The sequence below is a fragment of the Penicillium daleae genome, assembly GCF_028827525.1.
Source record: "Penicillium daleae strain IBT 16125 chromosome Unknown utg000008l_segment0_segment0, whole genome shotgun sequence".
Taxonomy (NCBI): domain Eukaryota; kingdom Fungi; phylum Ascomycota; class Eurotiomycetes; order Eurotiales; family Aspergillaceae; genus Penicillium; species Penicillium daleae.
In genome coordinates, this window is record NW_026623156.1 from 1442913 (window position 1) to 1470243 (window position 27331).

Genomic DNA, 27331 nt, shown 5'->3' on the forward strand with positions numbered 1-27331 from the left:
GATAGGCCGGTTGTTCTTGAAGACCTCAATGCCACCAATCACAGGCCCAGTTAGTCATTGCTTTTAATCTGATTCCAAGGCTGCAAGCGGATTGTAACAAATAAGGAAGATGATCGCATCGCTTCCAAGAATAAGAGTCAAGTCAATGATGCAGGGAGGGTTTCAGTGTGGGGAGACGAGGTGGGGACAAAGATCCGGTGATCTCTTTGTATTAGCTTTCAAGCTCTTTACAGCATTAGAATCTTCTATGGCTCTAATTCTTGGCATATCCAATTGCGATCAATCTGGGGCCTGGAACATCTTGTCAAGCTAGTTGCAATTGACCACATTATTGGGCTGCAGTGGCTTTTGTTAGCATCCCCGGTAATTTTTTTCCCTTGTCAACATTACTCGAACGAGTACAATGGATCAAAAAACAGCAATGACGACTATAAGTCAGACTCATTCGTCGGAGCTGTGCGAAAGTGTGGGGTAGAGCTATCGAGTCAGGAAACAATATACGTCCGTCGCGTGAGAACACGACCGAGTCCCAAAAGACTCACCCAGTGACGTAACGACTTGGTGCTTATATTCTCAGAACTGATACAAGCAGAAAATAATAATTCTCAGATTGTAGTTCGTGACTGGTGGTTGATAGCCCACTCCTTAGTAATCCGGGCGTGTTGATCACCGTTAACCTTAATTTGCTTATCTGAACCGCATGGATCCGTGGATATCGCAAAGGTGAGGTCATTGTCCCGAGAACGACTGGTCAACATCAATCCCGGGGCTCCCGACCACGAATTGAATCTTGGAATCTTGGCTTGGACGCTAAAACTTGGTGGCCATCTATGTCATGACCTTTCGCTCAGCGTGAGACGATGGGGAAATCAGTACGATCTCTCATCGTTCATCGTGTATCGCAAGATCGGCAATACTTCGGTAGGCCGGGCCATCTGGTCCCAGTTCTCGGGCTAAATTTGCCTCTACAATAGGACATATTAGTTCCTGAACTTCTATACATAAGCTAAGCCGAGTATCCTCAATCAACTTCTTCGAAATAATAGGGACACTATTCGAATGATTGGCCTTGGTACAGCCACTGATACAGGATATTGAGGACAATTCGTATAACAAGCATCCAATAGAACATTAGAGAATCAAGTGTAAATTGTTGGACGTCAAATCGTTAAATTATGGTCGCCTCAGTTTCAAGTCGTACGCTAATCTACAACATACCTTAGGGCTTTTAAGTGAAAACATACTTCAACAGGCACGAGTGGGGGATGGCATTCAGGTTCCGAGGGACGTTGAGAGAGAAACATTTAAGAAGACATTTGTATCCGACATGCACATGTTATTCCTTGCCTATCATGTCTTCTTGGTGGGCCATTCGAGGTGCGGCATTCTGACTATTACGTTCTTAGAGTCCCCATTGACAAGCATTCGTAACCTTGACACTCAGTTCTAGCGATTAGCATACCAGTCTGAGGGAATCTCGTTGCCATTTGAGATTGCATAGTCCTGTCAAGTAGTTAGTGGCTTGAGAAATCAATTGACCTCCAAATGTTAACCTACCAAGGCCGACCAGCCCTTCATATCTTGAACCAAAGGATCTAATCCATACCCAACGAGCTCCTTGAACAAGATAAGAGGTTTTCGCGGTGCAGCAGTGCCAAATCCCCCTTTCAAGCGACACTGAGCCAGGATATGCAGTAAGTTCTGCCCTTGGTTATTGACGACGTGTAAATCAAAGCCCGCCTCCTCCAAGAACTGGAGCGTTCTGGGAAACAGGTCCTTCAGCTCCTCCTGTTCTTTGGACTCTGAAAACTGCTTTGTATCTTCCACCAAAATCTGTGGGGATCTTGCCCAACCAAATATTGCTGTCTCCCCGTCTTTGTTTCGAGCATTTAGATCCAGACCTGAATGTAGGAAGCGCTTCATCCATCTTATCCTAATCGCGGGTACCTTCAAGGAGGCATGAAGAACGGTATTCCCGTCTGGGGCGGGGGTGGTAAAATCAGCGCCTGCGTCGAGTAGAATCTGCCAAGCCCAGTCCGTATCACTACTTTTCCAAGCAGTCTGGAAAGGCGTGAAGCCATCTTTATTCCGTTGATGGACTAATTCAGGGCACAATTCAATCAACGTAGAAATGGCGGTCTTTTTCTCTTCTTCGCCTCTATCTCTGTCCTCGAGGGAGACAAGTATATGCAGCGCATTGTCTCCCTTGCTGTTTGTAGCACGGACGTCAGCACCTCTTTGCTGAAGAGTTATGCAACGCAAAAGCTTCGGTCCGTCCTCAAGACGTATCCAACTTCTATGCTTGCTCTTGCAGGCCGCAAGAAACAAAGTATTGCCGTTTGAGTCGCGAGTCTCGAGGTCTAAGCCATTCTGGTCGAGTAAGGCCTCGCATATTTGCAAGCTTTCTGACTCTTCTAGGAGTTTGTGCAGGATGGTTGTTTGCTCGTCGCGTTTGCTTTGCTTGAAAGGGTTGGCATTAAACTCTAGCAAAAGCCTAACGATGGGTAAGGCCTCCTTAACGCGGTTCTCATCGAAGATATTCGTTACGGCGAGTTCGAGAGGATACCCCTGAGGAGGATCTGGGCGAAACGCGCCCATACCAAGGTTATTTCGTCGTCTTGCCTTTGACCCGGCTGCTTGAGTCGACAAGGTTGATACTTTGGGCTCCTCAGGTGGCTGGATGTTCGGGTCTTGCCCCCACTCCAAGATATCCCGAACAGCTTGAAGATCTCGGTCTGTGATGGCCTTGCAAAGAGTGGAGGAGCGATCGGGGCGGTTTGGTTTGCCTCCGTAGCGAACCAGAAGTTCAGTTATCTCTGAATCACTGATCTTCTCGTCTAATGGTGAAATCCCGCTCTCATCAGTGAGGTTCGGATCAGCGCCATGTTCTAGCAAAATTCTCATAATTTCTTTGCTCATAAATGCGCCATGCTTAGCACTTTTCACGGTCAATTGCAGCGCTGTTCTCCCCCTGCTGTCTTTCAGATTGGGATCGGCTCCCTTTTCCATCAGGTACTTGAGAGCTTCTTTGTGCCACCAGATATAACCTCGAGCAAAAATGTGCAGGGCACCAAATTCACATGAATCGTGCTTACCGCTCCAGATGGTGGTGCTGCCGGTCTTTCGCATGTTCACGTCCGCTCCAAACCTCTCCACTAGTAGCCGCAGAATTGGCATATTTGGCTGTGTTCTCGTGATGGCTTTCAAGAAATATGGGGCGACAATCTCATTTCCCACGAAAAAGGAATTGTTAGGGAATGACTGAGCGATCAACTCGAACAGGAACGCATAACCACCGTCCACAACGATAGTGAGAGGGTCAAGTATGCCCGAATCATTGCCAGGGGTAAATTTTGTACCTTGGTCTATGCATTTTTGGAACACGCCGTAGTCACCCTTCCTTATAACGGGAGTGTAACAAGACTGACGATAGACACGTTTCTTAGTGTCAGGAATATAGTCACCTTTCAGGCATGGCGATTCGCCCATGGCCTGTCCAAGGAAATAAATGATTTCCATCATCTGTCCTCCATCATTGGTTTGGAAGTTTGGTTCGGAGCCGAACTCGCCATGTTCATGGGGATAATAGTGGTAGGCAGTGTTTTGGTCCAATTTATCTCCGCTGTTCTTGGCCACTTCATCGAACAACTTTTTGCACAGATCCAAGGGTGTACAACCGGTTTTGTCACAAATATCGACCTTTGCTCCTGCTTCAACTAGCAAGCGGACACTGTCGTGAGATCCAGCCTTGCAGGCTGCATGTAATGGAGTGCACCCATCCTCATCGGGACGATCCAAGAAAAGACCAAGGTGTCCGTTCTTGTTGTAATGTTCCACCATGAACCCAACTATGTTTCCTTCACGAGCTGAGGCAGCAATGTGAAGAATGTTCTGTCCACTTTTTGTTGTCGTCGATGTAGAAGCACCCTTCAAAACGAGTTTCGCCACGAGTAGATTGTTGTTTGCCGCAGCTGAATGAATCGGGCGCAGACCCTTATAGTCCTCCATCTCAATACCCAAACCATCATCGAGAGAAAGCAGGAAATCAACTGCCTGATCAGATGGCCACTTTTCGGCTTTGGAACTCTGTCGGGTCCGGCACAGAACATGGAGAGGAGTATTCCCGCTCTTGTCTCGGTGAGTGCTGGATATGCCATGCTCCGCAAGCCACTGGATCAAATGAGCAGGAATGGCAGCTTTTTTGGCGAGACTGCCCCTCATCAATATGTGCATGAGATTCTCACCCATATGGTTCGTGACCCGAATATCTGCGCCCAAGTTAAGCACTAAATCCTTGACAACATCGGAAGGCTCCCCCTCAAAAAGCATATGAAGTGCACTGTTTCCATCTCCGTCAGTCACATTAACATCAGCCCCAAATGTACGGACAAATCTTGGTATGAGCTCTTGATCGTCTGCAGAATGATCCCTCAACTTCTGCACTAGATGGTGCAAGGGCGTGCAGCCCTTAGCATCTTTTGCTTCAATATCTCCCCCAGCTTTCACGAGTATCTGACCGACAGCGTCGATTTTGTGTGCTCCGTTCGAGTAGTAGTAATGGCAGAGCTTGTGCAGTGGCTCAAGGCCATCTTTGTTCTTTCGTCGAGTATCACACCCGAGTTGCACAAGCTTGGATATGAAGTCGGGTTCTAATGCATAACTATGGTTTATCATCAGGTTCAGAATAGTGTTTCCGTCTTCGTCTGTGACGTTCCAATCGTTCACATACGGACCCAGCTCCGTTGGATCCAGTCCACCATGAAAGCCCCTCATGTTCGTAAACATTGAGAATAGCGGAATAACTCTCTTGGGGCCGTGAGGCTCGTCCAGTCTAAGCCCATGCTTGGCCAGGATCTGAATAGTACCAAGAGATTCTTTTTCTCCACTAAGTGAGTCGAATACGGTTTTCCCTTGTTCATCCATGATACGCGGGTCTGCGCCGTGTTGTAAGAGTAGCTCTGTCACCGTAGTAAGGTTTCTGGAGGCACTCAGGTGGAGAGGAGTCTGATGTGAATGTCCTTGAGCATTGACATTGCTGCCAGCATCCAACAGTAGTTGACAACACTTGCGCGCCTGTTCAAGTCGCTCCTCATCGACTTTGCCCCAGTGGTGCTGGCCACCAACATCGAACCCGGCTACGGCATGGAGAGGGATAGAGTCTGGATCATTCGGACTCCAACCGACAACAACACAGCCTTGAGAGCGCAGTCCTCTGGAAGCTAGATTAGGATCTGCGCCATTTTCGAGAAGGAACTTCATCGTTTCGTATCGGTGGGGAAGCCCAGCGCGGAACAGTGGGGTGTCCCCAGAGTATTTGCCGTTCACATTTGCCAATGGCGAGCTCAAGAGAAGTTTGAGCATGGGGATATTCCCTTGTGTGGCGGCATCGTCCATTCCTGTTGCGAAATCATGGGGGTCCCTCGCCAATGGGACTAAATAGCGGATTATCTCTGCATTTCGGGCCGTCAAAGCCTTTGAGAAAGCAGATGTTCGTCGCGGGTAAGAGCGATCCAAGACTCCTGAAGAGCATTTTTTACTATTACCATTGGCTCGTTTCTCTTCTTCATCGGAGAGGTTGACATTGGCGCCAGCTTGAACCAGGATCTGTACTGACTCTAGGTGATTCCCACGAGCGGCGAGGTCGATTGCATTGTCACCGTCACGGTCGACCAAATTTGGGTTCGCGCCTCGAGACAGGAGATAGGTCATGACATCTTTGTGTCCATACTTCGACGCAATAGACAGTGCCGAACTCCCATCCCTCATTGTATCGTTGTATGAGCAACCCGTCTCCACAGCTAATTGTACCATGCTTACAGCTCCTGTCCAAGCTGCAATGTGAATGGGTGTGATAGACTCAATTGAATCTGAGTCAGGAGCGCATATTTCCTCGGCCCAACGATATGCACACTGCTTTCGCTCTCCAACCCAATGAAGCAGTAGTTCTCGTAATTCACCTGTAATGCTTGAGATCCCTCGGGTATGTAGGAACCAGTTAGACGCTGCATAATCCAGGAAATGCTGGGATTTCATTGCAACGCTCCACTCGTCGTGTCGATTGACATCTTCGAGTTTCTTCTGCTCGTGGAAGCTGCCCATCAACACCTTCATGGAGATAGTCGCCATTTGCTGGTGTGCATCTTCTGGCGATATGGCAGGCATCAGAGCCTGGCTTTCCAAGCTTCGGTTCTTATCGTGTACGAACGAAATGAAAGAATCCCAGAAGATGACCATGTTGCCATTGCCAAAGATCTCTAGCAAGGGGCCGAAGGCTGACTGGATCAAGTTTTGATCCGTTGCTTCAGATCCATACATCGCTTCGAGGGTGGAAAGTATTTCTAGACGGCGAAGCTGACGGGCAGGATAGAGGGTCAGACATAGTATCGATCGCCGATATTCCGAGGACATGAATGGACCAGTCCTGCAATCCTTCAGAACAAGATCGTACAGGCCATGCAGCGTTGGAATTGGCTTATTCAGAAAATGCGAAATATCCATAGTATCGCTCTCCTGCTGGAGGACAAACAACCCGAGACGGGTATAGAGGAACGACTTTCCACTAAATGCCTCTCGAATCTGGGACTTCGTATCATCAGGCACATCGAGGGTTTCTAGCTTGGCATTTAAGAATTTGCAAACGTCTTGTTGCACGAGCTCATTTTCCATGTCCAGACGAATCTCGTTCTCAATAGGCCCTGCAGAGTTGCTCGTGAACAATATTTTGACAGTGCCTGTATGCAGATCTTTCCAGCTGAGCAGTTTTTTCAAGAATTCCATATCTTCTGCATCTTGAAAGGCATCAATGCCGTCAATCACACAGTAAAGCTTCGGGATACCTTCGACCGCCTCAGTCAACAGCCTCCAGAGTTGCAACAGATCCACATCATTCAGATGCTTCCACTTCCAGTCTCCATCAAACCTACGCATGAAGCGTTTTGAGTCCAAAGCTTGGACCTTATCCTCTAGGCCCGGCACGAATTTAAACGACTGGGCAAGCCAATCACGGATCAGGTTAAAACTCAGGCTCTTCCGCCAGTTACTCTGAACAAAAGGGCCATGAGGTCTTCGAGGGCAGAAGTAGAAAAGAAGTGGAACATCACTCTCCGTCCGCTGGAGTCTGTCCGCGATAGATGCAGCGAGGACAGATTTGCCAGTGCCCGACAGGCCATGAATAACCAGGACATTTTGTAAGTCGGCCTCATGCCATGATTTATACTCGGGCGTGTTGAAGATCCAGGTCCCAGTACCAGGCGCACGAAAACGCATATGGTGCTGAAAATATCCCGAGGATTGGAGAGAGTCTGTTGGGACAAAGTCTGGTTTTGTCGCATTGTTCTTTGGCAGGCCAACGGGCGCCCTCCGGGCTAGCATCTTGTCCGATCGGCCTCTGAGCAGAGTGGGTTTGGTTGTTTATGTATGCTGAAAGATAGATCACACAATCAATTATGAGACTTGAATCAACGGAGTTGTGAATGGTTAAGGGTCCAGTTTGTAAGTAAATGAGAAGTGTGCGCTATTTCTGTGCGCGGACCTCGGAGGGCTCTCCTTGACAAGGCTACATACAAGAGGCGCAGGAGGGGGCTATGTTGTTGTACACCCATTCCTACCCCAACGCTTAGAGCTATACAGTAGCGTCCTATAAAATGTACAAATGATACAGTGACTTTCCAAATAGGTCTGTGAGTCCATAGAAAGGGATCAAGCACAAATGCTTCGACATTCTCTCGAGGGTTCTTCCTATAAAGCATTTTAGATCGTCTTCTTGATGGCACCTGTTCGCTTCAGAAGACCATATCTTCAGGCAGTCAAGTCTTTGGTATCACATACACGACGGTGGCTCAATACCCTTCAACAGTACGCATGATTTAGAACTAGCGATTCAGTGTTGTAGAATTACAGACCTCGTACTGGGTTTTTGGCCCCCATTTGCCTGGTTTTTTGAGGCCCTCGGAGCTTGACTAGAGTGTGGTATGCCACGCACGGAGCTGGCTATATCGGACAAGGCGAGCTTCTTAAACATTAACCGGATCCTGTCTAAGATCCACAGGGTCTCCGCCTCTACCTCATACAGAACTTGAATCGGGTGTTCTATGTACGCAGTACGCGATCTCGACTATCAACAGAGATTACTGGTGCATACCATGTGCAGTGGTCGGGGTGCATAGATATCTACGTGGGACAAATGAATGATCCAGTCTAGTCTCAAGTCAGGCCTGCGAGTAGAGTCGGTAGGATAAGAATAGATCTCCCCAAACCGTTCATCTCGCAATGACTGCATCGACAGATCCAAGTCCCTAAAAAACACAAGGGCAACCGAGACTCCATTTCTGGATTGGAAATGCAATGCATGGAATAGCCTATGTACGAGTTGAAAGCGACCGTACAAAGCTCGACTCAGCAGCCCGTGGGTAACTGGCCAGCCCGCAGTCCAAAAGCAAAACGAAAACACCCTTTCATCCTCAGGCCATTGATTTCCACCATCCATTTCCTCAAAACGTCCGCCTCTTTAAAACCGACCCGGTTGCCGAAAAATTCAAGTGAACGCGAAGCATGATATCATCCGTACAAGTAGCCAGCCGTTATATGGTAAGCACTTTCGTTCGATGGTGAGCCGTAGAAACCGGGGTGCCAGGCATCGCGAATATTGTTGTTTCAAACATCGATGAAAACTCGACGCTCCGTCACGACTCGGGGTTTTTCTTTATCGACGAGTGATAATTTACGTGCCGGGGTTGGGGTTCATCTGTGTGGGTTCCTCTGTCAGCCTCGTGATCCTTCACTGGTATTGTGTGTTCGATGGTTTGTGGAATGGAGAGTTGGCGGAGGGTTGTCGGCTTGTGTAGTGCAGTATTGTGTAGTGCGGCTGTGATGGATGGTGGATAGAAATTTCAGTCGGTATGTACCTTGCGCTTGCCACCAGTCATGGTAACGTTCACGAAGCGGCGGGTGTACAGGATGCGCTTGTAGGCGCGACCCTTGGGGTTCTTCTTCTTCTCCTGGGGCTCAACCTATATTCAAAATTCCAGTTAGGATGAAGTTCTGATGGATGGAAACGGCATCCTGGCGACCGAGCAGATGGTCGTGACATCTGTAGGCTTCGTAGGGTGGCGCTTGGAGGGTTCGGAGGGAGTACTTGCCTTAGGAGTGGCAGCCTTGACCTTACCGGCACGGGCGAGAGAGCCGTGAACCTTACCCATGTTGGATGATTGTTGGCGATGAAGTGGGAGTTGCGAGGTGTTGAAAGGGGAGGAAGCGAGACTCTCGATGCACACTGGAGGGTTGCAAAATTGGGAGTGTGTCCTGAGTGGGGCGGCCTTAGCGAGCCCCCGAGCGGTCTCGGGTTAAGTATTTTCTCCGCTGGATGAGTCAGCGCTTCAGTCGGCGTCCCAATTGGGTGATTATGTCATTCAGACTGATTAACTATGTCATCTATACTTCCAATCCTCTTGAGAGTTAACTAGTTAGTGGTGTTGAAGAGATCAAGGACAAGATGAAATAGAGAAGTCCCAGCCAGATACTGTGGTACCCTGCTGGCTCTTTGCACATTTTTCTTTTCAGTCAAGGGGGTTGGTTGGTATGGCGTTTCATACGCTTCTCTCCATATTAGATTGGTCTTTGGTCTGGAGATTCATACTCGCTTCTTGATAGATTGTATACAGTCAACAAGATCAGATGATAATCCATGACGCCGCTCTGTAATATACATCTCAAACAGACCTTTCCAGCGCCATCAAAATGCAGATATATAACGCTATGTCCAAACAAAAGTTTCCCGATTCTATTTCCCAGCTTGCTCCTTTGCAGCAGCCTCTTCTCGCTCCCGCTTTCTTGCCAAGTACCGCTCCTTCGCGCTGGAAACATCCGTGGCTGTCTTGCGGCTGCGAGCCTTCTCTGCAATTTCCTTCTGTCGAGCACTCTCGGCCTCTTCTTCTTTCTGGGCTTGCTCTTCCAACTGTTGCGAGATCATCTCGGTCTGACGGGCACGCTGGGCGGCACGGCCAGTCTGGTAACCAGCACCAGCGCCAGGACGGCCAGCGCCAGGTCGAGGTGCCGCACTTGGCGCGGCAGATGGAGCAGCCTTCGGCTTGGGGGCCACGTTCAAACCGGCAGACAATAGTTGACGCTTATCAACCACTTGGCCCTCGTCGTTGATGGCAATACGAGCACCGTGGGCATTGAGCTCCTCGGCCTTTTGAGCCTCCGTCTTTTCTTCGGTTTCTTTCGCCATGTCTTCGTCGATCTCCCCGGCCTTGACACGGCGCGCGGCTTCTTCGGCAGCCTTCACAGCCTCATCGTGTTTGGCTTCACCTCGCGAAAGCACATCCCGATAGAAACCGACCATGCCAGCGCCACCATTCTTTTTCCGCCGTTCTTCCTCTTCCTTCTCACGGCGTTCCTCCTCTTCCTCCATTCGTCGCATCTCCTCCTGTTGTGCTTTGTAGGCGCCTGTGACGAAACTCTCCTTGTCCGCAAATTCATCGCCCTCAGCTTCGCGTTCTTTCGCCAGCTGGCGATCGCGCGCACGTGTCTGATCACGTTTCCGAATCTCTGCACTGCGCAACAGGTTTGTCATGTACCTGGGTCCTTCGCTCTTGTTGACAGTCGCAGATTTGTCGGACTTGGCGTGTAGACTATCGTATACCGCATCGTAGGAGTAGATGGATGGGTCGAGTTCCTCGGCTTCCTCGGCATGCTTCTTACTGCTGTGTAGTGCAGACAGGTTCTTGAAATCCTGCCCCGTACCCGTGGACTTTTTTGACTGTGTCTGATTCAGTCCGAAGCGCACTTCCTCTTGTCGTTCTTTATCCTTCTCTTCATCTTCTTCTTCATCATGAGCAAAAATCGAGTTCTTGTTCAGCGGTTTTGCGCTGGGCTTGCCACCAACACCCAATTGCATCTTTCGCTTGGGAGGCGGCCGAGCATCAGTAGAGAGCTTCGATTTTGGCGCAGGCGTATCCAATCCACCAATCGTAGAGACCTCAACTGCACTGTCCTTTCGTTGGTCTTCGTCTCCGGAGTCGTCATCGAAGATGTTTTTCTTGCGCTTCTGTCCGAAAGCATTGCCTGGCTTTGGTCTCGCGGAGGTCTTATTTGGCATGTTGAGCCCAGACGAAAATTGAGGCGCCATTTTCGCAAGATAGCCAAGTCAGTTAATACAGCGGACTGTGTGTGAAATCCGTGAGAGATCGATTAAGTCGAGCGAGGTCGTGGGGACCGCAGCCGGAAGTAGGTGACGTTCCAAGTCAAAAAGTCGCGATAGCGCGATAAAGCAAGGGCTGGTTATCAGTATGTCATGTGACTTGGGGTTTGCGGGGATACCTGGATTCTCTCTGTGTACATGGATAGTAACCTACTGTACCTAGTGCATTCCTGGATATGGCAGAGCAGATGGGGACTTCTTGCTGGGTAATCGATTTTTACAAATTGTGACTTATGATGGTTTTTTTTTTTTCAGCGCAAATTACAGGTTGGTAGAAGCTCATTGTTCAGTGTAGGATCTTGCGGGTATATGTCCAAAGATATATTTCAGGAATCCCACTCCCAACAATCCTTCCAAAGAGAAACAAGTCTAGCATTAACTGAGGGCTACTTACCATTACAGCTGGACCCCATCAAGCGAGGAGCGTTAATTTAATCAGATCCGTTATCTAATCAATCCATCTCAGGATGCTTCGCCAATTGAAGCTTTGAATTAATTCCACGCTGCGAGCCTGGTCCCTTATCTGCCACGTGACATATCTAAACAGCCACGCCCACTCGGGCAACAATCCCCCTCAAAGTCCCGTTTCATACCTCCACGCCTGAAGCCCGCCAAAATGTCATACTATTTCACTATCCTCTCGCCAACAGACACGCCGATCTTCAATATTGCATTTGGCACATCAAAAGGTGGTGGCGATGGCATTGCGCGGTTTCGCTTTCCGGACACAGCACAGTACATGAACCAGTTCATCATCCATTCCAGTCTGGACATTGTAGAGGAAGCTCAATGGACTAATGGTGGAATGTACGTTTCTCTTCTTAAAGAGGCCAATCTACCTCGACCTAGTCTCCATAACAGCGCGCTATTCCCATGACCTCTAGCTAACTCTCCCAAACTAGGTATCTCAAGCACATCGACACCTATCCCCCCGCCGCAGCCTACATCTCCGCCTTCCTGACGCCGAGCGGCGCTCGCTTCCTTCTCCTCCACCAACCTCCACAACTACCAAACTCTGGCAGCAGCGGGGGACTCGGATCATCGTCTTTGCTAGGATCATCCGGCAATCTAGTTGCACGAGGCTCAACAAGCTCCATCGCGGCGAACCCAACCTCTCCGCAGACTGAGGAGGCCGTACGCCAGTTCATGACAGAAGTCTACGAGAGCTATGTAAAGACGGCCATGAGTCCGTTCTACAAGCAGGGTATGGAGATCCGGAGCCCCGTGTTCAGGACGAGAGTCACTGCGGCGGGGAAGAAGTGGCTTTGAGTGCATATCATATCTTTTGTTGAACATGGGGCTCTATCAGCGTGGCGTTTATGGGGTGTGCATTGTTTAATTCTAAGATCGGGGAGATGGGGTTGCTGCTTCAGACAAGTTTGGAATTTCTTTGACCTACATAGGACTTGAGTCTGGAAGAACAAGCCTCCAATTATGTATGATACCCGGAAAATAAGATTAGAATAAACATCAATATTCTGCAAAACCATGCGCGCTTTTAGATACTCAAAACACAAAAGACAACTGTGACCGAAAAAAACCCGAGCCCCGCTAAAATCTGACAACCAAAGAACCAAAGAAGTCAAGAGCCGAACCGGTGGTGAGGTTCAACAAGCTATGCTCGAAGACACTGCCGTCCGTTCAAAGAGCCATGAAGACGGAGAATCGAAACGCCCGCAGCCTTGAAAAGTGAACGCCAGCCATTTCCTCCCAATTCCCAACGATACCCAAACAAATGTCGCTAATAAAGTGTGACGGCGATGAGTCTGGTATTCAGACTTCGCCTGCCATCTGGGAAGGTTGCTTCTTCATTGTGGCAGCCTTGAAGTTTTCAACAGCCTGAAGCACATCTTCAATTTTGCCGACGGAGCCGAAGATTCCGCCTTCCATTTTGACAGACGCGACGGTGGAAGCGTGAAGATTAGGCTCAGCGGCCGCGGAACCATCGTCCAGTAGCAGGCAGTCGAATCCACGGTCGTTAGCCTCACGCATGGTAGTTGAAACGCAGACATCGGTAGTCACGCCGGCGATGACAAGGTTCTTGATGCTTTTGTTGCGAAGGAGGAGCTCCAAGTCGGTGTATGTGAAGGCGCCGCGTCCAGGCTTGTCGATGACTGGTTCACCTTGAATAGGGTACAGTTCGTCCACAATGTCATGACCCAGTTCACCGCGAATAAGCAGACGACCCATTGGGCCTTGAGAGCCAATGCCGAGACCGGTAGCGTTGTTGCGCGAGCGATATGACTCGCGACTGGAAAGAGTAGACAAATCGGGTCGGTGGCCTGCACGAGAAATTAGTGGGTAAGTTCGGAAGACATGAGGGATTGCCTGGAAATATGACGAGATCAATTTACCCTCACGAGTGTGATACACGGGGAAACCGGCAGAGCGGAACGCTTGTAGTAGGCCCTGCAGCTTGGGGATCAGAGCTTGGGCTGGAGAGATATCGTAGCCCTGATAGTGCATGTATCCGCCAATTGAGCAGACTAGGGAACATGTTAGACGCCCGACCTTGATTTTGAAGGGAAATTCGTTTGATATAGCAACAACTTACAGTCCTTTTGCATGTCGATGATGACCAGAGCAGTCGTGTATGGAGTAAAGGTACAATCATGGGGCCAATCGTAGGGCGTCGCAGCCAATTGACCCTTGCGCACCTTGTGGTGAGGTGGCTGACGAGGTTTGTCCACGATGGGTCCATGGTTGTGGGTCGGATTCAAGACGGTCAAGCTCCAGATACCTGGGGAACCAGCTGCGACGAGCATGAAAGGACAGTCCATCAGTCGGGAGGTTCGGCGGCGTTTGCGAGTTTCTTCGGTGAGTCCATTTCGAGGCCGATAGTGACCACCACGATCGCAACGCAGCCACACCTTCGCAGTTCGACCCGGCTTCTTCTCTGTCGGAGTACTCGAGGATTTGACCACCACGTTGTAGCCGTGGGTTTTGCCATGACTCTGGACGGCAGCGAGTAGGGTTTGTCTGGATAGAAGCTCATTAGCATCAAAAGTACCAGGAACGCCTCAAAGATGCTGGTACTGACTTATCAGGGTATGTTCCCTCAGGTGGGGGAATCAATTGCATGGCCAGCTCAGGAATGTCCTGGAGGTCGCTGGGCGCGTCCAAGTTGAGATCAGAGGGGTCCGCCATGACGAGTGATCGTAGTTAGGCTACGGACCCGGAGTGCGATCTGTCTGTTAGAAGCAGCGTGAGTACCAATGTCACATCATCGTCGCGTACACCTCGATGTCTGTGTACTGCGTGGAGATTTGGAGTGGAACCCGAAGGAGTGTAAACAAGTGCGTGGAAGCAATCTTGACGGATCAGCCTTCGATCCAGGTATTGCTGTGCGTGGGCATAGCAACCCCGGAGGGTGGCGGAAAGGGGGACATGCTGAAAGCACTCAGGTGTTGTGCGTGGACGGAGCTGGGAGACAGCGAGAGACAGAGAGGTGCAACTTACAGGAAGACTGGACGAGCAGCTCTCGACACGACGAGATTACCCCAGAATCCCTAGGGACAGCTCCGAGGAATCCAGATATCGCCACCGATTAGAGTCTAGCCAGTTTGATCGCCTCAGGCTGTAAGGCAACAGGCGGACAGGGAGAGCCAAAGGCGGTGAGGGGGAGGAGGAGAAAGGTGCTTGGGACAGACACGTGATATCACCTTCGGGGCGGTGAGAATACAGCCCACTAGTCCTAATCTAGTATAGCTCTATGCTGGCCCCCCTGACGACCGCAACATCAACACTCCTCACCCGATCTAATCAATCCCGCTTTGCGACAACAACCACCCTTCCACCGGAGAGTCTCGCACCCGCCCTTTCAACCCCCTCCCAAGTCAGGGAAAGGTAAGTCCGGAAGGTGTCGCTCTGCTTTGGCGGCGACATTTCTCGTCCTTTGGTCTCTATCGGTGGAGGGTGCATCACCAACATCGCCCGTGTTCACCTGCTAACCGCCTCGCCGAGGGGTTCTTATCAACAACGCACGGTTCTTGATTTGCGCCCAGCCACCACCACCCCATGAACCCGTGAGTTAAACGAAGCGGGCGATTGGAAGTGTGGTGCCGCCAACTCCAGATTCCTTCTGGTGATAGAATCATTTTTCTTGCCGGTGGTCCCGCAGACATTTGCTTTGCGGCCCGCCCGGTGCCCAACGCGGGAAGAAGATGCCAGCCGCCGATGATTCACCCTCTAAGGGGAAGGACACAAATGGTGTGGAAGAGTATACCATCGAGTACTACAAAGCCCAATATGAGTCGATTCAGGAGGAGCTGCACGATTTCCAGCTCTCCAGCACCGAGCTGGAGGCGGAGATGGAAAAGGAGATGGAGGACAAGGAGAAGCGCGAGCGACAGCTCAGGGAGAAAGTTGACAACCTGCGCTACGAGGTAGAGGAGTGGAAGGTGAGTGATCTACAAGTTTTCGTCATCTGGTATGGCGCGGGGGCTGATACTGGTGGCCTGCAGACCAAATACAAGCAGTCAAAGACCGAGGCGAACAATGCGCAAAACACCCTGCAGAAGGAGATTACCTCTCTGCGCGATGCCAATCGCACTTTGCAGTTGAAGCTGCGTGATATTGAAGTTGCCAACGACGATTACGAGCGACAAGCCCGAAACACCACTTCGTCCCTGGAGGACTTGGAGTCTAAATACAATGTCGCCATCGAGCGCGGGGTGCTACTGGAAGAGGAGATCAGGACTGGGGAACAAGAGCGTGAAAGCTTGCGGATTGACAATCAGCGTTTGAGAGACGAACTTTCTGACCTCAAGGTTGAAGCCGAGATCAACCAGGAGAAGCTGCGCCACACCGAGGGTCATGGGTTCCGTCGTCGCAAGCCGACACCGTTGTACCGCAGCCCGTCGACACCCCAGCCACTAGAGATTTTCGATCGGTCTCCTGGCGTAGGCAAATCGTCTCCCGTATTTGCGACCCCTCCAGCCAAGTCGACCTTGGCCTCTTCAACCGCAACTCCGCCCTCGCCGCCCATCTCAGAGGCCTCTACCAACTTCCGCAAGTCCATCAACGCAACCCCCACATTCCCTCGAACCAGAGCGACTGGCGCAGAACCAGTCAACTCACGGACCCTGCACAATACCAGAACCCAGCCGGCTCGGCCTGCTGCCCACTCGCGCACTTCATCTCTTGCGTACAGTAACAGTGGCTACAGTAATGGTGGTCGCACTACCCCGTCCATGTCTTACTCTTCCCGCAACAGCCTGTCCAGGTCGACCACCTCCCGGCCCTCCGGTCTTCCCAAATCTGGCTCGCTGTTCCAGATTCGTGGACTTATTGGCAAGATGCAGAAACTGGAAGAGCGTGTCCAGTCTGCCCGGTCACGTCTTCCAGCACCCTCAGAGACATCCTCTCGGGGATCTCCACGCTCCCGCCAAGGTTCAGTGATCGGAGACAGCCCAGTGCCATCCACGATCACCGTTCGGAGAACCTCTCGCAAGCGAATGAGTGGCAGTAGCTTTGGCTCATCCGTTCGAGATAGCGAAAGTACTCCTTCATATATTCCTCAGGGTCGCCAGTCCATCGGGGCTCGTACTGGTGATAGTCGACCGAGCAGCCGAACGAGCTACTCCAGTCGGAGCTCGTTCAGCCAAAGTGTACATTCCGGAGTGCCGATTGGTCGCCCTGAAAGTCGGCAGAGCCGCCCCGGCGCCAAGACGCCTCTCGGCCACTATTCAACCAACCCCACGACGGAGAGCCGCCGACCCAGGTCATCTCTGAGTAACCACAACGGACAAACACCGTCTGTTGCAAGCATGTCCAACATCGATGAAGACCATGATGTCTCTACCCCGACCGTGTCCCGTATTCCCAAGGACGTGCGGCGACCCTCCGTCTCCGCCACACCTGGAATTAAGAAACGTACCACCAGTGGCATGTCGGCTATCCCGACGCCCCGCAGCTTCAAGACAAGTATCGGGTCGGGGACTATGCCCGCACCGCTGGAACGGAAGCAAAGTGACATTGGAGAGACCTATTAAACTGCCTTTGATGCCCTTGATACCTCGCCCTCCTTCGATATCCTTACTTGATCAATGGACAAGGAGGGCCACATGGATCACGCATTGGGCTACTGTCTCTTTTCCTTGGATTTCAATTCTTTTTCCTACCTTTGGGAGAACTACTTTCTTGCCTGGGAGCATATGATTTTGCATCTACCTCGTTTAGTCGCTTACTCGTTGTGCATGACAGCCACCTGGACTGTGGTCTGACGGGACCTCTCCTCCAACCACCCCCATGATTTTGCGTCGTTCTGTATAGGCCCATTTCTCTGTTTCTTTTTTGGCGCTGATGCGGTGGTTAATTTGGGTCTCTCATCTCTCTACCTACATACATGTGAGGGGCGGGGAACCTGACTGCTGGCTTTTTTACTGCAAGTTAGGCTCCGCACTCCCCCCTTTTTTGATACAGCCCCGGATAGACTCTGGGGCGTCCTAAGCTGTGTCTCAGCATCTTGTGTTTTCTTTTCATTTCCCCCTTTTTGTGTACGTCGCGAGGCGTTTGATAATACCCACGATGCTATGTCTTTGAATTGTGCCGTAGTGGATGGACTCTAATCTACCTCTTTTGAAAGACACCTACGATATCTCTTGGCGTGAGGGTGTGTAGGATTTGTTCATGTCGACTGGGGTCCTGTTCATTTCCCGTCCTGGCGTATGGTTTCCATATACTTGCGTTGGGGCAGGAAAAGTATTCCCAGCTAAACCTGATTCACAGGTTGCAAGAGCCCCTTGGATTTTTGGCGTTATATGGAAGAATGGTCTAGATTCTTGAATCTAGAACAAGTCAAGAACCACAGTCAACCTAAAATACTACCTTAGAAGAATCTCAAAAATAGTACATAATTCAGTACGGTAACATTCCACTCCCGAGCTGGAGCTGGCACTTTTCCTTGGCGGTCGCCCTTCCCACGGTTCCCCCTCTCTGGCAGTTGGTCCGTGCAGACGGGGCCCTCAACGTTTCGCTGAGAGTGAGAGGGAACATGACGTCATCGCGGCCTTTCTTTTCGGGCACTCCCTGCGCGAGACTCGACGGAGCAAAGTAGTATGTACTGGGACGGAGTAACATTGCAGGACACTGTATTATTGCCTTGATCTGGATCTGGATCCTGCAGACTTGTATGCGGTGGATATTTAATACAGAGGAGAAGATGAGATGAATCGTGAAGATTATTAAGTCTCTGTGGACAGTATTACGGCTGATAGAACTGCCCAGGTGAGGAGTTTCTCTATACAGTAGTCGTCGTAGTACATCCGTTGCGTAGATTGTTCGATTGACCCCCGATCGCACCTCCGAGAGGAGGGATAGTCCGACAAGAGGCCAGATATAGGCCATGGCAGCCAGAAGTCACCGAGTTGTCGGTCTCCGAGAGGCTGGTGGGGCGGGATCGGAGGGTGGCTAGCCAGAGTTGGGTCTAGTGAAAGATGTCAGTGCCGTGGTGAGGTCCGAAGGTACAGTATGAAGGCATCATATTCGAGGCATCGCGACAGGAGGAGAATATCTCTTCCCAAGCAGGCCGTGAGGATCGAAAGGAGTCGAACCGTCTTTTGAAGCTCCACCGGTCTGATTGGGTGCAAAAGAATCCGAGCTGAAAATGGCGTTGGAAACGGGTGGGACGGTGATGGTGAGGGTTGCTGCTGGTGGAACCGGCCCAACAATCGCGGGAGTTGGGGAAAATGAAAATACGGCCAGCCCAGGAGCTGCTGGGACAGGTACCCGCCCATACTAATTTGTATGCGCCGGTACTTGGGACCCCCGATCCCCGAGCCCGGTGGGGGACACTGCAAATCATCCTCAGCATTTTTTTTTTCCTTCGCGACCTTTTTGTACTGGGCCTCGTCCTCCATTTGCGTACTCTCTCAATTCTCTAATCTTCCAATTTTCTCCCCTTGAACAATTCGGGTCTTTTGCTGGTGGTCCCGGTAAGTCCATCCTTGTTTTGCTTTGCTTTACTCCTGGTTCCTGAATCTGAACCTGAATTCCACCCCTTGCTGTAACCCTGTCTCTTCTCGTTGTTTTTGTCCGCAAACAACCAATCCCGCTCAACGCCGAGCTGCCCGCATCGGGGGCGACGAGGCCTTTCTGCACATAAGCAGCTCGTCTGTCATCCCCGACGGGTCTCTTCGGGAATAGAGAAACGTGGACCAAAAAAGAACAAGCCCTTGGACGATTCCTTGAAGCGTGCGGCTAACCAAATTCTTTCGTTTTGGGACAGATTGGAAACAGGAAAAAAAAGGAAATCTTCTCTTCCTCTTTCCTCCTCTTCCTCCTCTTCTTCATTCCTCTCTACGCCCCGTAACGAGCCATCCCTTTTGGCACTTCCTCTTCGCCACTTCTCTGTACATTACCCCGACATTGCCGATTATTTTCACCACCCTACATCCATTCTCCTCCAGCAGCGCTGTTTAATCTTGTCGGAACATTGGGCCCATTACCCCTCCCCAATTCCAGCTCCGGTACTCTGATCAGCTCGTACCCTCCCTCCGACTGAGCTGTGTACTTTCTTCCCACCGCCACACACACGCAAATTCCTTATACATACGCCATCATGGCTGTCCCCAACGGCAGTGCGCCCGTCAACGGCAGTGCGCCCGTCAACGGCAGTGCGCCCGTCAACGGCAGTGCGCCCGTCAACGGCAGTGCGCCCGTCAACGGCCACGGCAGCTCCAATGCCGCTAAATACGACCTCCCCTCACATTTCATCGGTGGTAACCACCTCGGCGTAGCACCGCCCAGCTCCGTCAAGGATTTCGTTGCTAACCAGGGCGGTCACTCCGTCATTACTTCGGTGAGTCTTTCCTGAGTGTACAGGTGGAAGGAGGACGAGACAGAGAGAGAAGATGCGGACGGATGGAGACGACAACGAAGACGGTCGAGACGAATAGAAGGGACTACAAAGGACGGACATGACTGACAAACCGGTTTCTCCCACAATTAGGTTCTCATCGCCAACAACGGTATCGCCGCCGTCAAGGAGATCCGATCAGTGCGGAAATGGGCCTACGAGACCTTTGGCGATGAGCGTGCCATCCAGTTCACCGTCATGGCCACCCCGGAGGACTTGCACGCCAATGCCGACTACATCCGTATGGCGGATCAATACGTCGAGGTTCCCGGCGGTACCAATAATAATAATTACGCCAACGTCGAGCTGATCGTCGATGTGGCCGAGCGCATGGATGTCCATGCCGTCTGGGCTGGTTGGGGTCACGCCTCCGAGAACCCTCGGTTACCCGAGTCGCTCGCGGCCTCGCCCAAGAAGATCATTTTCATTGGCCCCCCTGCTTCGGCCATGCGCTCTCTGGGTGATAAGATCTCCTCCACCATTGTCGCACAGCATGCCGGTGTGCCTTGTATTCCCTGGTCCGGTACCGGTGTCGAGGAGGTGACGATCGATGACAAGGGCATTGTCACCGTCGAGGATGATGTCTACAGCCGTGGTTGCACGCACTCGCCCCAAGAAGGTCTGGAGAAGGCTCGGGAGATTGGTTTCCCCGTCATGATCAAGGCCTCCGAGGGTGGTGGTGGTAAGGGTATCCGTAAGGTCGAGAACGAGGAGGAGTTTGTCTCTCTGTACAATGCCGCCGCCAACGAGATCCCCGGTTCGCCCATTTTCATCATGAAGCTCGCTGGTAACGCCCGTCATTTGGAGGTCCAGCTGTTGGCTGATCAGTACGGTAACAACATCTCCCTCTTTGGTCGTGACTGTTCCGTCCAGCGTCGTCACCAGAAGATTATCGAGGAGGCTCCCGTTACCATTGCCAAGCCCATCACTTTCCAGGCCATGGAGAAGGCTGCCGTTAGCCTGGGTCGCCTGGTCGGTTACGTTTCTGCCGGTACCGTCGAGTATCTCTACTCGCACGCTGATGACAAGTTCTACTTCCTCGAGTTGAACCCTCGTCTCCAGGTCGAGCATCCCACCACCGAAATGGTCTCCGGTGTCAACTTGCCCGCCGCTCAGCTGCAGATCGCCATGGGTATCCCCCTGCATCAGATCCGTGACATTCGTCTGTTGTACGGCGTCGACCCCAACACGTCCTCCGAGATCGACTTTGACTTCTCCAGCGAGGAGAGCTTCAAGACCCAGCGCCGTCCCCAACCCAAGGGCCACACCACTGCCTGCCGTATCACCTCTGAGGATCCCGGTGAGGGCTTCAAGCCGTCCAGCGGTACCATGCACGAGCTCAACTTCCGTTCTTCGTCCAATGTCTGGGGTTACTTCTCCGTCGGTACTGCCGGTGGCATTCACAGTTTCTCCGACAGTCAGTTCGGTCATATTTTCGCCTATGGTGAGAACCGCTCGGCCTCGCGGAAGCACATGGTCGTTGCGCTGAAGGAGCTGAGCATTCGTGGTGATTTCCGTACCACCGTCGAATACCTGATTAAGCTGCTCGAGACTCCCGCTTTCGAGGACAACACCATCACCACTGGATGGCTGGACCAGCTGATCTCTAACAAGCTGACTGCCGAGCGTCCTGACCCCATTGTTGCTGTGATCTGTGGTGCCGTCACCAAGGCTCACCTTTCCAGCGAGGCTGGTATCGAGGAGTACCGCAAGGGCCTTGAGAAGGGTCAGGTGCCCGCCAAGGACGTTCTGAAGACCGTCTTCCCCGTGGACTTCATCTACGAGGGGTCCCGCTACAAGTTTACTGCCACTCGTGCCGGCTTGGATAGCTACCACCTGTTCATCAATGGCTCCAAGTGCTCGGTCGGTGTCCGTGCTCTGGCTGACGGTGGTCTGCTGGTTCTGCTCAACGGCCGCAGTCACAACGTCTACTGGAAGGATGAGGCCGCTGCCACTCGTCTGAGTGTGGATGGCAAGACCTGCCTTCTGGAGCAGGAGAACGACCCCACTCAGCTCCGTTCTCCTTCTCCCGGTAAGCTGGTCAAGTTCACCGTCGAGAACGGTGAGCACGTCCGTGCTGGTCAGGCGTACGCCGAGGTCGAGGTCATGAAGATGTACATGCCCCTCATTACGCAGGAGGACGGTATTGTGCAGCTGATCAAGCAGCCCGGTGCCACTCTCGAGGCTGGTGACATTCTCGGTATCCTTGCTCTGGATGACCCCTCGCGCGTCAAGCATGCCCAACCCTTCACTGGCCAGCTGCCCGATATGGGTCCTCCCGTTGTCGTCGGTAACAAGCCTCCTCAGCGCTTCACCCTCCTCCACACCATTCTGGAGAACATTCTCCGCGGTTTCGACAACCAGGTTATCTTGGCCGCGACCCTGAAGGAACTGGTTGAGGTTCTGCGCAACCCCGAGCTGCCCTACGGCGAGTGGAATGCTCAGTCCTCGGCTCTGCACTCTCGCATGCCCCAGAAGCTCGATACCCAGCTGCAGACCATCGTTGACAAGGCCAAGGCCCGCAAAGCCGAGTTTCCCGCCAAGCAGCTCCAGAAGACCATCGTTCGCTTCATCGAGGAGAACGTCAACCCTGCCGATGCTGATATCCTCAAGACCACTCTCCTTCCTCTGGTCCAGGTCATCAACAAGTACTTGGATGGCCTGAAGATCAACGAGTACAATGTGTTCATTGGCCTGCTCGAGCAGTACTACGAGATCGAGAAGCTGTTCAGCACTGGTACCAAGCGTGATGAGGATGTGATCCTGAAGCTCCGTGAGGAGAACAAGGAGGACATCGTCCCCGTTATCCATACCGTCCTCTCTCACAGCCGCATTGGCTCCAAGAATAACCTGGTCCTCGCCATCCTGGACATGTACCGCCCCAACCAGCCCAACGTTGAGAACGTCGGCAAGCACTTCAAGACCATCCTCAAGAAGCTGACTGAGCTGGAGGCTCGCCCTGCCGCCAAGGTTACTCTTAAGGCCCGTGAGGTTCTCATCCAGTGCGCTCTGCCTTCTCTGGAGGAGCGCCTGTCCCAGATGGAGCACATTCTTCGCTCCTCGGTCGTCGAGTCCCGCTACGGTGAGACTGGCTGGGAGCACCGTGAGCCCGACTTTGGTGTCCTCAAGGAGGTTGTTGACTCCAAGTACACCGTCTTCGATGTCCTGCCTCGCTTCTTCATCCACTCTGACCCCTGGGTTACCCTCGCCGCTCTCGAGGTCTACGTCCGCCGTGCCTACCGTGCCTACACCCTGAAGGGCATTGACTACACTGCTGGCGCCGAGTCTCCCATTCTGTCTTGGGACTTCACCATTGGCAAGCTCGGCCAGCCTGAGTTTGGCTCTGTCTCCTCTACTCAAGCCTCCACTCCCAGCACCCCCACGGCCGAGGCCAACAACCCCTTCAAGCGGATCAACTCTATTAGCGACATGTCCTACCTGGTCAACGACCCGTCCAGCGACCCTATTCGCAAGGGTGTCATTGTTCCCATCCAGTACCTCGAGGATGCCGAGGAGTTCCTGTCCAAGGCTTTGGACGCCTTCCCCCGTGCCGGCTCCAAGACTAAGCGTCCTGGTGACAACGGCCTGATCGCCAACCTGGAGGGCAAGCGCCGCCCCACTGTCAAGCCCACCGAGAGTGACGAACTCACCGGTGTTCTCAACATTGCTATCCGCGATATTGAGGACCAGGATGACTCTCAGATCGTGAGCCAGATGCAGAAGCTGCTGGCTGATGCCAAGGATGAGCTCCTGGCCCGCCGCGTTCGTCGTGTCACCTTCATCTGTGGCAAAAACGGTGTCTACCCCGGCTACTTCACCTTCCGTGGCCCTGCCTACGAGGAGGATGAGAGTATCCGTCACAGCGAGCCTGCCCTTGCCTTCCAGCTGGAGCTGGGCCGTCTGTCCAAGTTCAAGATCAAGCCCGTCTTCACCGAGAACCGTAACATCCACGTCTATGAGGCTATTGGCAAGGGCCCTGAGAACGACAAGGCTGTTGATAAGCGCTACTTCGTGCGTGCCGTCGTGCGTCCCGGCCGTCTCCGCGATGATATTCCCACTGCGGAGTACCTCATCTCTGAAGCTGATCGCCTGATGAACGACATTCTCGATGCTCTTGAGATCATTGGCAACAACAACTCTGATCTTAACCACATCTTCATCAACTTCTCCCCCGTTTTCAACCTGCAGCCCATCGATGTCGAGCAGGCTCTCGCCGGCTTCCTGGACCGCTTCGGCCGCCGTCTGTGGCGCCTGCGTGTCACTGGTGCTGAGATTCGCATTCTGTGCACCGATCCCACCACCGGCTTGCCCTACCCCCTGCGTGTCATCATCAGCAACACCTACGGATTCATCATCCAGGTCGAGCTGTACATTGAGCGCAAGTCCGAGAAGGGCGAGTGGATCTTCCAGAGCATTGGTGGCACCAACAAGCTTGGCTCCATGCACATGCGCCCTGTCTCCACTCCCTACCCGACCAAGGAGTGGCTGCAGCCTAAGCGTTACAAGGCTCACATTATGGGAACTCAGTATGTGTACGACTTCCCCGAGCTGTTCCGCCAGGCCTTCCAGAACAGCTGGACCAAGGCTGTCCGGACCATCCCCTCGCTTGCTTCGCAGCGCCCGCCTACAGGCGAGTGCATCGACTACAGCGAGCTGGTCCTGGATGACACCGACAACCTGGTTGAAGTTTCCCGCGAGCCTGGTACCAACAACCACGGCATGGTCGGTTGGATCGTCACTGCCCGCACTCCCGAGTACCCCCGCGGCCGTCGCTTCATCATTGTCGCCAACGACATCACCTTCCAGATTGGTTCGTTCGGTCCTCAGGAAGACAAGTTCTTCCACAAGTGTACTGAGCTCGCTCGCATGCTGGGTATTCCTCGCATCTACCTGTCTGCCAACTCCGGTGCTCGCATCGGCATGGCCGACGAGCTGATCCCCTACTTCTCCGTTGCTTGGAACGACGCTGCGAAGCCCGAGGCTGGCTTCAAGTACTTGTACCTCACCCCCGAGGTCAAGAAGCGCTTCGATGCCGGCAAGAAGAAGGAGGTCATCACCGAGCTGATCCATGATGAGGGTGAGGAGCGTCACAAGATCACCACTGTCATTGGTGCCAAGGACGGTCTTGGTGTCGAGTGTCTGAAGGGCTCTGGTCTCATTGCCGGTGCCACTTCCAAGGCTTACGAGGACATCTTCACCATTACCCTGGTCACTTGCCGCTCCGTTGGTATCGGTGCCTACCTAGTCCGCCTTGGTCAGCGTGCCATCCAGGTTGAGGGTCAGCCCATCATCCTGACTGGTGCCCCTGCCATTAACAAGCTGCTCGGTCGTGAGGTGTACACCTCTAACCTGCAGCTGGGTGGTACCCAGATCATGTACAAGAACGGTGTCTCGCACATGACCGCCAACGACGACTTTGAGGGTGTTGAGAAGATCGTTCAGTGGATGAGCTTCGTCCCTGACAAGAAGGGTTCTCCCATCCCCATCCGCCCCTGGTCTGACGACTGGGACCGCGATGTCGCCTACTTCCCTCCCGCCAAGCAGGCCTACGACCCGCGCTGGCTGATTGCCGGTAAGCAGGATGAGGAGGGCTTCCTGCCTGGTCTGTTCGACAAGGACTCCTTCGAGGAGGCTCTTGGCGGCTGGGCCCGTACTGTCGTCGTTGGTCGTGCTCGCCTCGGTGGTATCCCTATGGGTGTTATCGCCGTTGAGACTCGCGCTGTCGAGAACGTCACTCCCGCTGACCCTGCCAACCCCGACTCCATGGAGATGATCTCCCAGGAGGCTGGTGGTGTCTGGTACCCCAACTCGGCGTACAAGACCGCTCAGGCTCTGCGCGACTTCAACCATGGTGAGCAGCTGCCCGTCATGATCCTGGCCAACTGGCGTGGTTTCTCTGGTGGTCAGCGCGACATGTACAACGAGGTCCTCAAGTACGGCTCGTACATTGTCGATGCCCTCGTCAAGTACGAGCAGCCCATCTTCGTGTACATCCCGCCCTTCGGCGAGCTCCGTGGTGGATCTTGGGTCGTCATCGACCCGACCATCAACCCCGACCAGATGGAGATGTACGCCGACGAGGACGCCCGTGGTGGTGTCCTCGAGCCCGAGGGTATCGTCAACATCAAGTACCGCCGCGACAAGCAGCTGGACACCATGGCCCGACTGGATGCCACCTACGGTGAGCTGCGCCGCTCGCTCGAGGACACCTCGCTGTCCAAGGAACAGCTGTCCGCCATCAAGGCGAAGATGGCCGAGCGCGAGGAGCAGCTCCTCCCCGTGTACCTCCAGATCGCCCTGCAATTCGCCGACCTGCACGATCGTGCCGGCCGCATGCAGGCCAAGAACACGATTCGCTCCCCGCTGCGCTGGCAGAACGCCCGTCGCTTCTTCTACTGGCGTCTGCGCCGCCGTTTGAGCGAGGAGCTCATCGTCAAGCGCATGGTCGCCGCCTCCGCCACCCCCTCTTCCCGCACTGGCACCATCCCCTCGTCTACCGCTACCGCTGCCGAGACTGCCCTGCCCTCGGCTGAGTCCCCTCGCGCCGCGCACCTGCGCACCCTGCATGCCTGGACTGGCATGCTCGATGAGGAGCTTGAGCACGATGACCGCAAGGTTGCCATGTGGTACGAGGAGAACAAGAAGGCTGTCCAGGCCAAGGTTGAGTCCCTGCGTACTGAGGGCGTTGCCTCCGAGGTCGCCGCCCTGCTGATTGGTAACAAGGACGGCGGTCTGCGTGGTGTGCAGCAGGTCCTTTCCATGTTGCCTGTTGAGGAGCGTGAGAGCGTGCTGAAGTATCTTGCTTCTGCTTAAGAGTGGTTGTGAACCCTTATACATGGATTGTGGGTTCAGTGAGTGTGTTTGAATGTGATTGTGGGAAATTATAGATAAATCATGACTTGATGTAATTTTTTTCTTCTCTTACTGTGTTGGTTTTGTATGTGCATGGTGTTTGTTTCCTTGGCATCATGACTTGTTTGTTTTTGTATCTGGTTAATTATTATATTGAGATGTTTTGTCCCATAAATACACTAATTGGGTCTTTGATTCGAATCTTTCCTTGCTCCTTTCCGTCTGTGTAGCCCGTTGTTCGCGCATATTAATGTCCCATGCCTGTTAGGCCCCGCTGCAATATCCTCGCATCACCCAAAGACCAAACCCCAAAAACTATATCCTAACACTCGCAGCCTGACGTATACCCCAGACAGACTCACTCCTTAACTATACCCTGGCATCATCAGCAACAAGGTATCACTATCAACACCCCTCCCACC

General features: G+C 52.7%; 8 protein-coding genes across 8 annotated transcripts; 3 read left to right on the top strand and 5 right to left on the bottom strand.

The window, feature by feature from the left end:
- Positions 1 to 1336: 1336 nt before the first annotated feature.
- Positions 1337 to 3489, bottom strand: N7458_009149 (ankyrin repeat domain-containing protein; the record flags this gene model as incomplete). The annotated part of the gene is made up of 3 exons (XM_056912531.1): positions 1337 to 1391; positions 1463 to 1503; positions 1558 to 3489. 3 exons carry the CDS (start codon positions 3487 to 3489, stop codon positions 1337 to 1339), a joined length of 2028 nt encoding a protein of 675 aa, XP_056761380.1.
- Positions 3490 to 3848: 359 nt separating this feature from the next.
- Positions 3849 to 7371, bottom strand: N7458_009150 (Ankyrin repeat-containing protein; the record flags this gene model as incomplete). The annotated part of the gene is made up of 2 exons (XM_056912532.1): positions 3849 to 3898; positions 3993 to 7371. 2 exons carry the CDS (start codon positions 7369 to 7371, stop codon positions 3849 to 3851), a joined length of 3429 nt encoding a protein of 1142 aa, XP_056761381.1.
- Positions 7372 to 8888: 1517 nt separating this feature from the next.
- On the bottom strand, positions 8889 to 9197 carry N7458_009151 (40S ribosomal eS30 domain-containing protein; the record flags this gene model as incomplete). The annotated part of the gene is made up of 2 exons (XM_056912533.1): positions 8889 to 9008; positions 9069 to 9197. 2 exons carry the CDS (start codon positions 9195 to 9197, stop codon positions 8889 to 8891), a joined length of 249 nt encoding a protein of 82 aa, XP_056761382.1.
- A 581-nt stretch (positions 9198 to 9778) lies between these two features.
- Positions 9779 to 11128, bottom strand: N7458_009152 (splicing regulator NSRP1-like domain-containing protein; the record flags this gene model as incomplete). The annotated part of the gene is made up of 1 exon (XM_056912534.1): positions 9779 to 11128. One exon carries the CDS (start codon positions 11126 to 11128, stop codon positions 9779 to 9781), a length of 1350 nt encoding a protein of 449 aa, XP_056761383.1.
- A 688-nt stretch (positions 11129 to 11816) lies between these two features.
- On the top strand, positions 11817 to 12469 carry N7458_009153 (TRAPP subunit TRS20; the record flags this gene model as incomplete). The annotated part of the gene is made up of 2 exons (XM_056912535.1): positions 11817 to 12007; positions 12103 to 12469. 2 exons carry the CDS (start codon positions 11817 to 11819, stop codon positions 12467 to 12469), a joined length of 558 nt encoding a protein of 185 aa, XP_056761384.1.
- Positions 12470 to 12973: 504 nt separating this feature from the next.
- N7458_009154 (cysteine hydrolase family protein) lies at positions 12974 to 14347 on the bottom strand (the record flags this gene model as incomplete). Its single annotated transcript, XM_056912536.1, has 4 exons — positions 12974 to 13482; positions 13555 to 13686; positions 13755 to 14179; positions 14241 to 14347. The coding sequence occupies 4 exons, from the start codon at positions 14345 to 14347 to the stop codon at positions 12974 to 12976; spliced, it is 1173 nt and encodes a 390-aa protein (XP_056761385.1).
- Positions 14348 to 15363: 1016 nt separating this feature from the next.
- Positions 15364 to 17193, top strand: nde1 (nuclear distribution protein NudE; the record flags this gene model as incomplete). The annotated part of the gene is made up of 1 exon (XM_056912537.1): positions 15364 to 17193. The coding sequence occupies one exon, from the start codon at positions 15364 to 15366 to the stop codon at positions 17191 to 17193; it is 1830 nt and encodes a 609-aa protein (XP_056761386.1).
- Positions 17194 to 19760: 2567 nt separating this feature from the next.
- N7458_009156 (acetyl-CoA carboxylase ACC1) lies at positions 19761 to 26870 on the top strand (the record flags this gene model as incomplete). Its single annotated transcript, XM_056912538.1, has 2 exons — positions 19761 to 20000; positions 20151 to 26870. 2 exons carry the CDS (start codon positions 19761 to 19763, stop codon positions 26868 to 26870), a joined length of 6960 nt encoding a protein of 2319 aa, XP_056761387.1.
- Between the last annotated feature and the right edge of the window lie 461 nt (positions 26871 to 27331).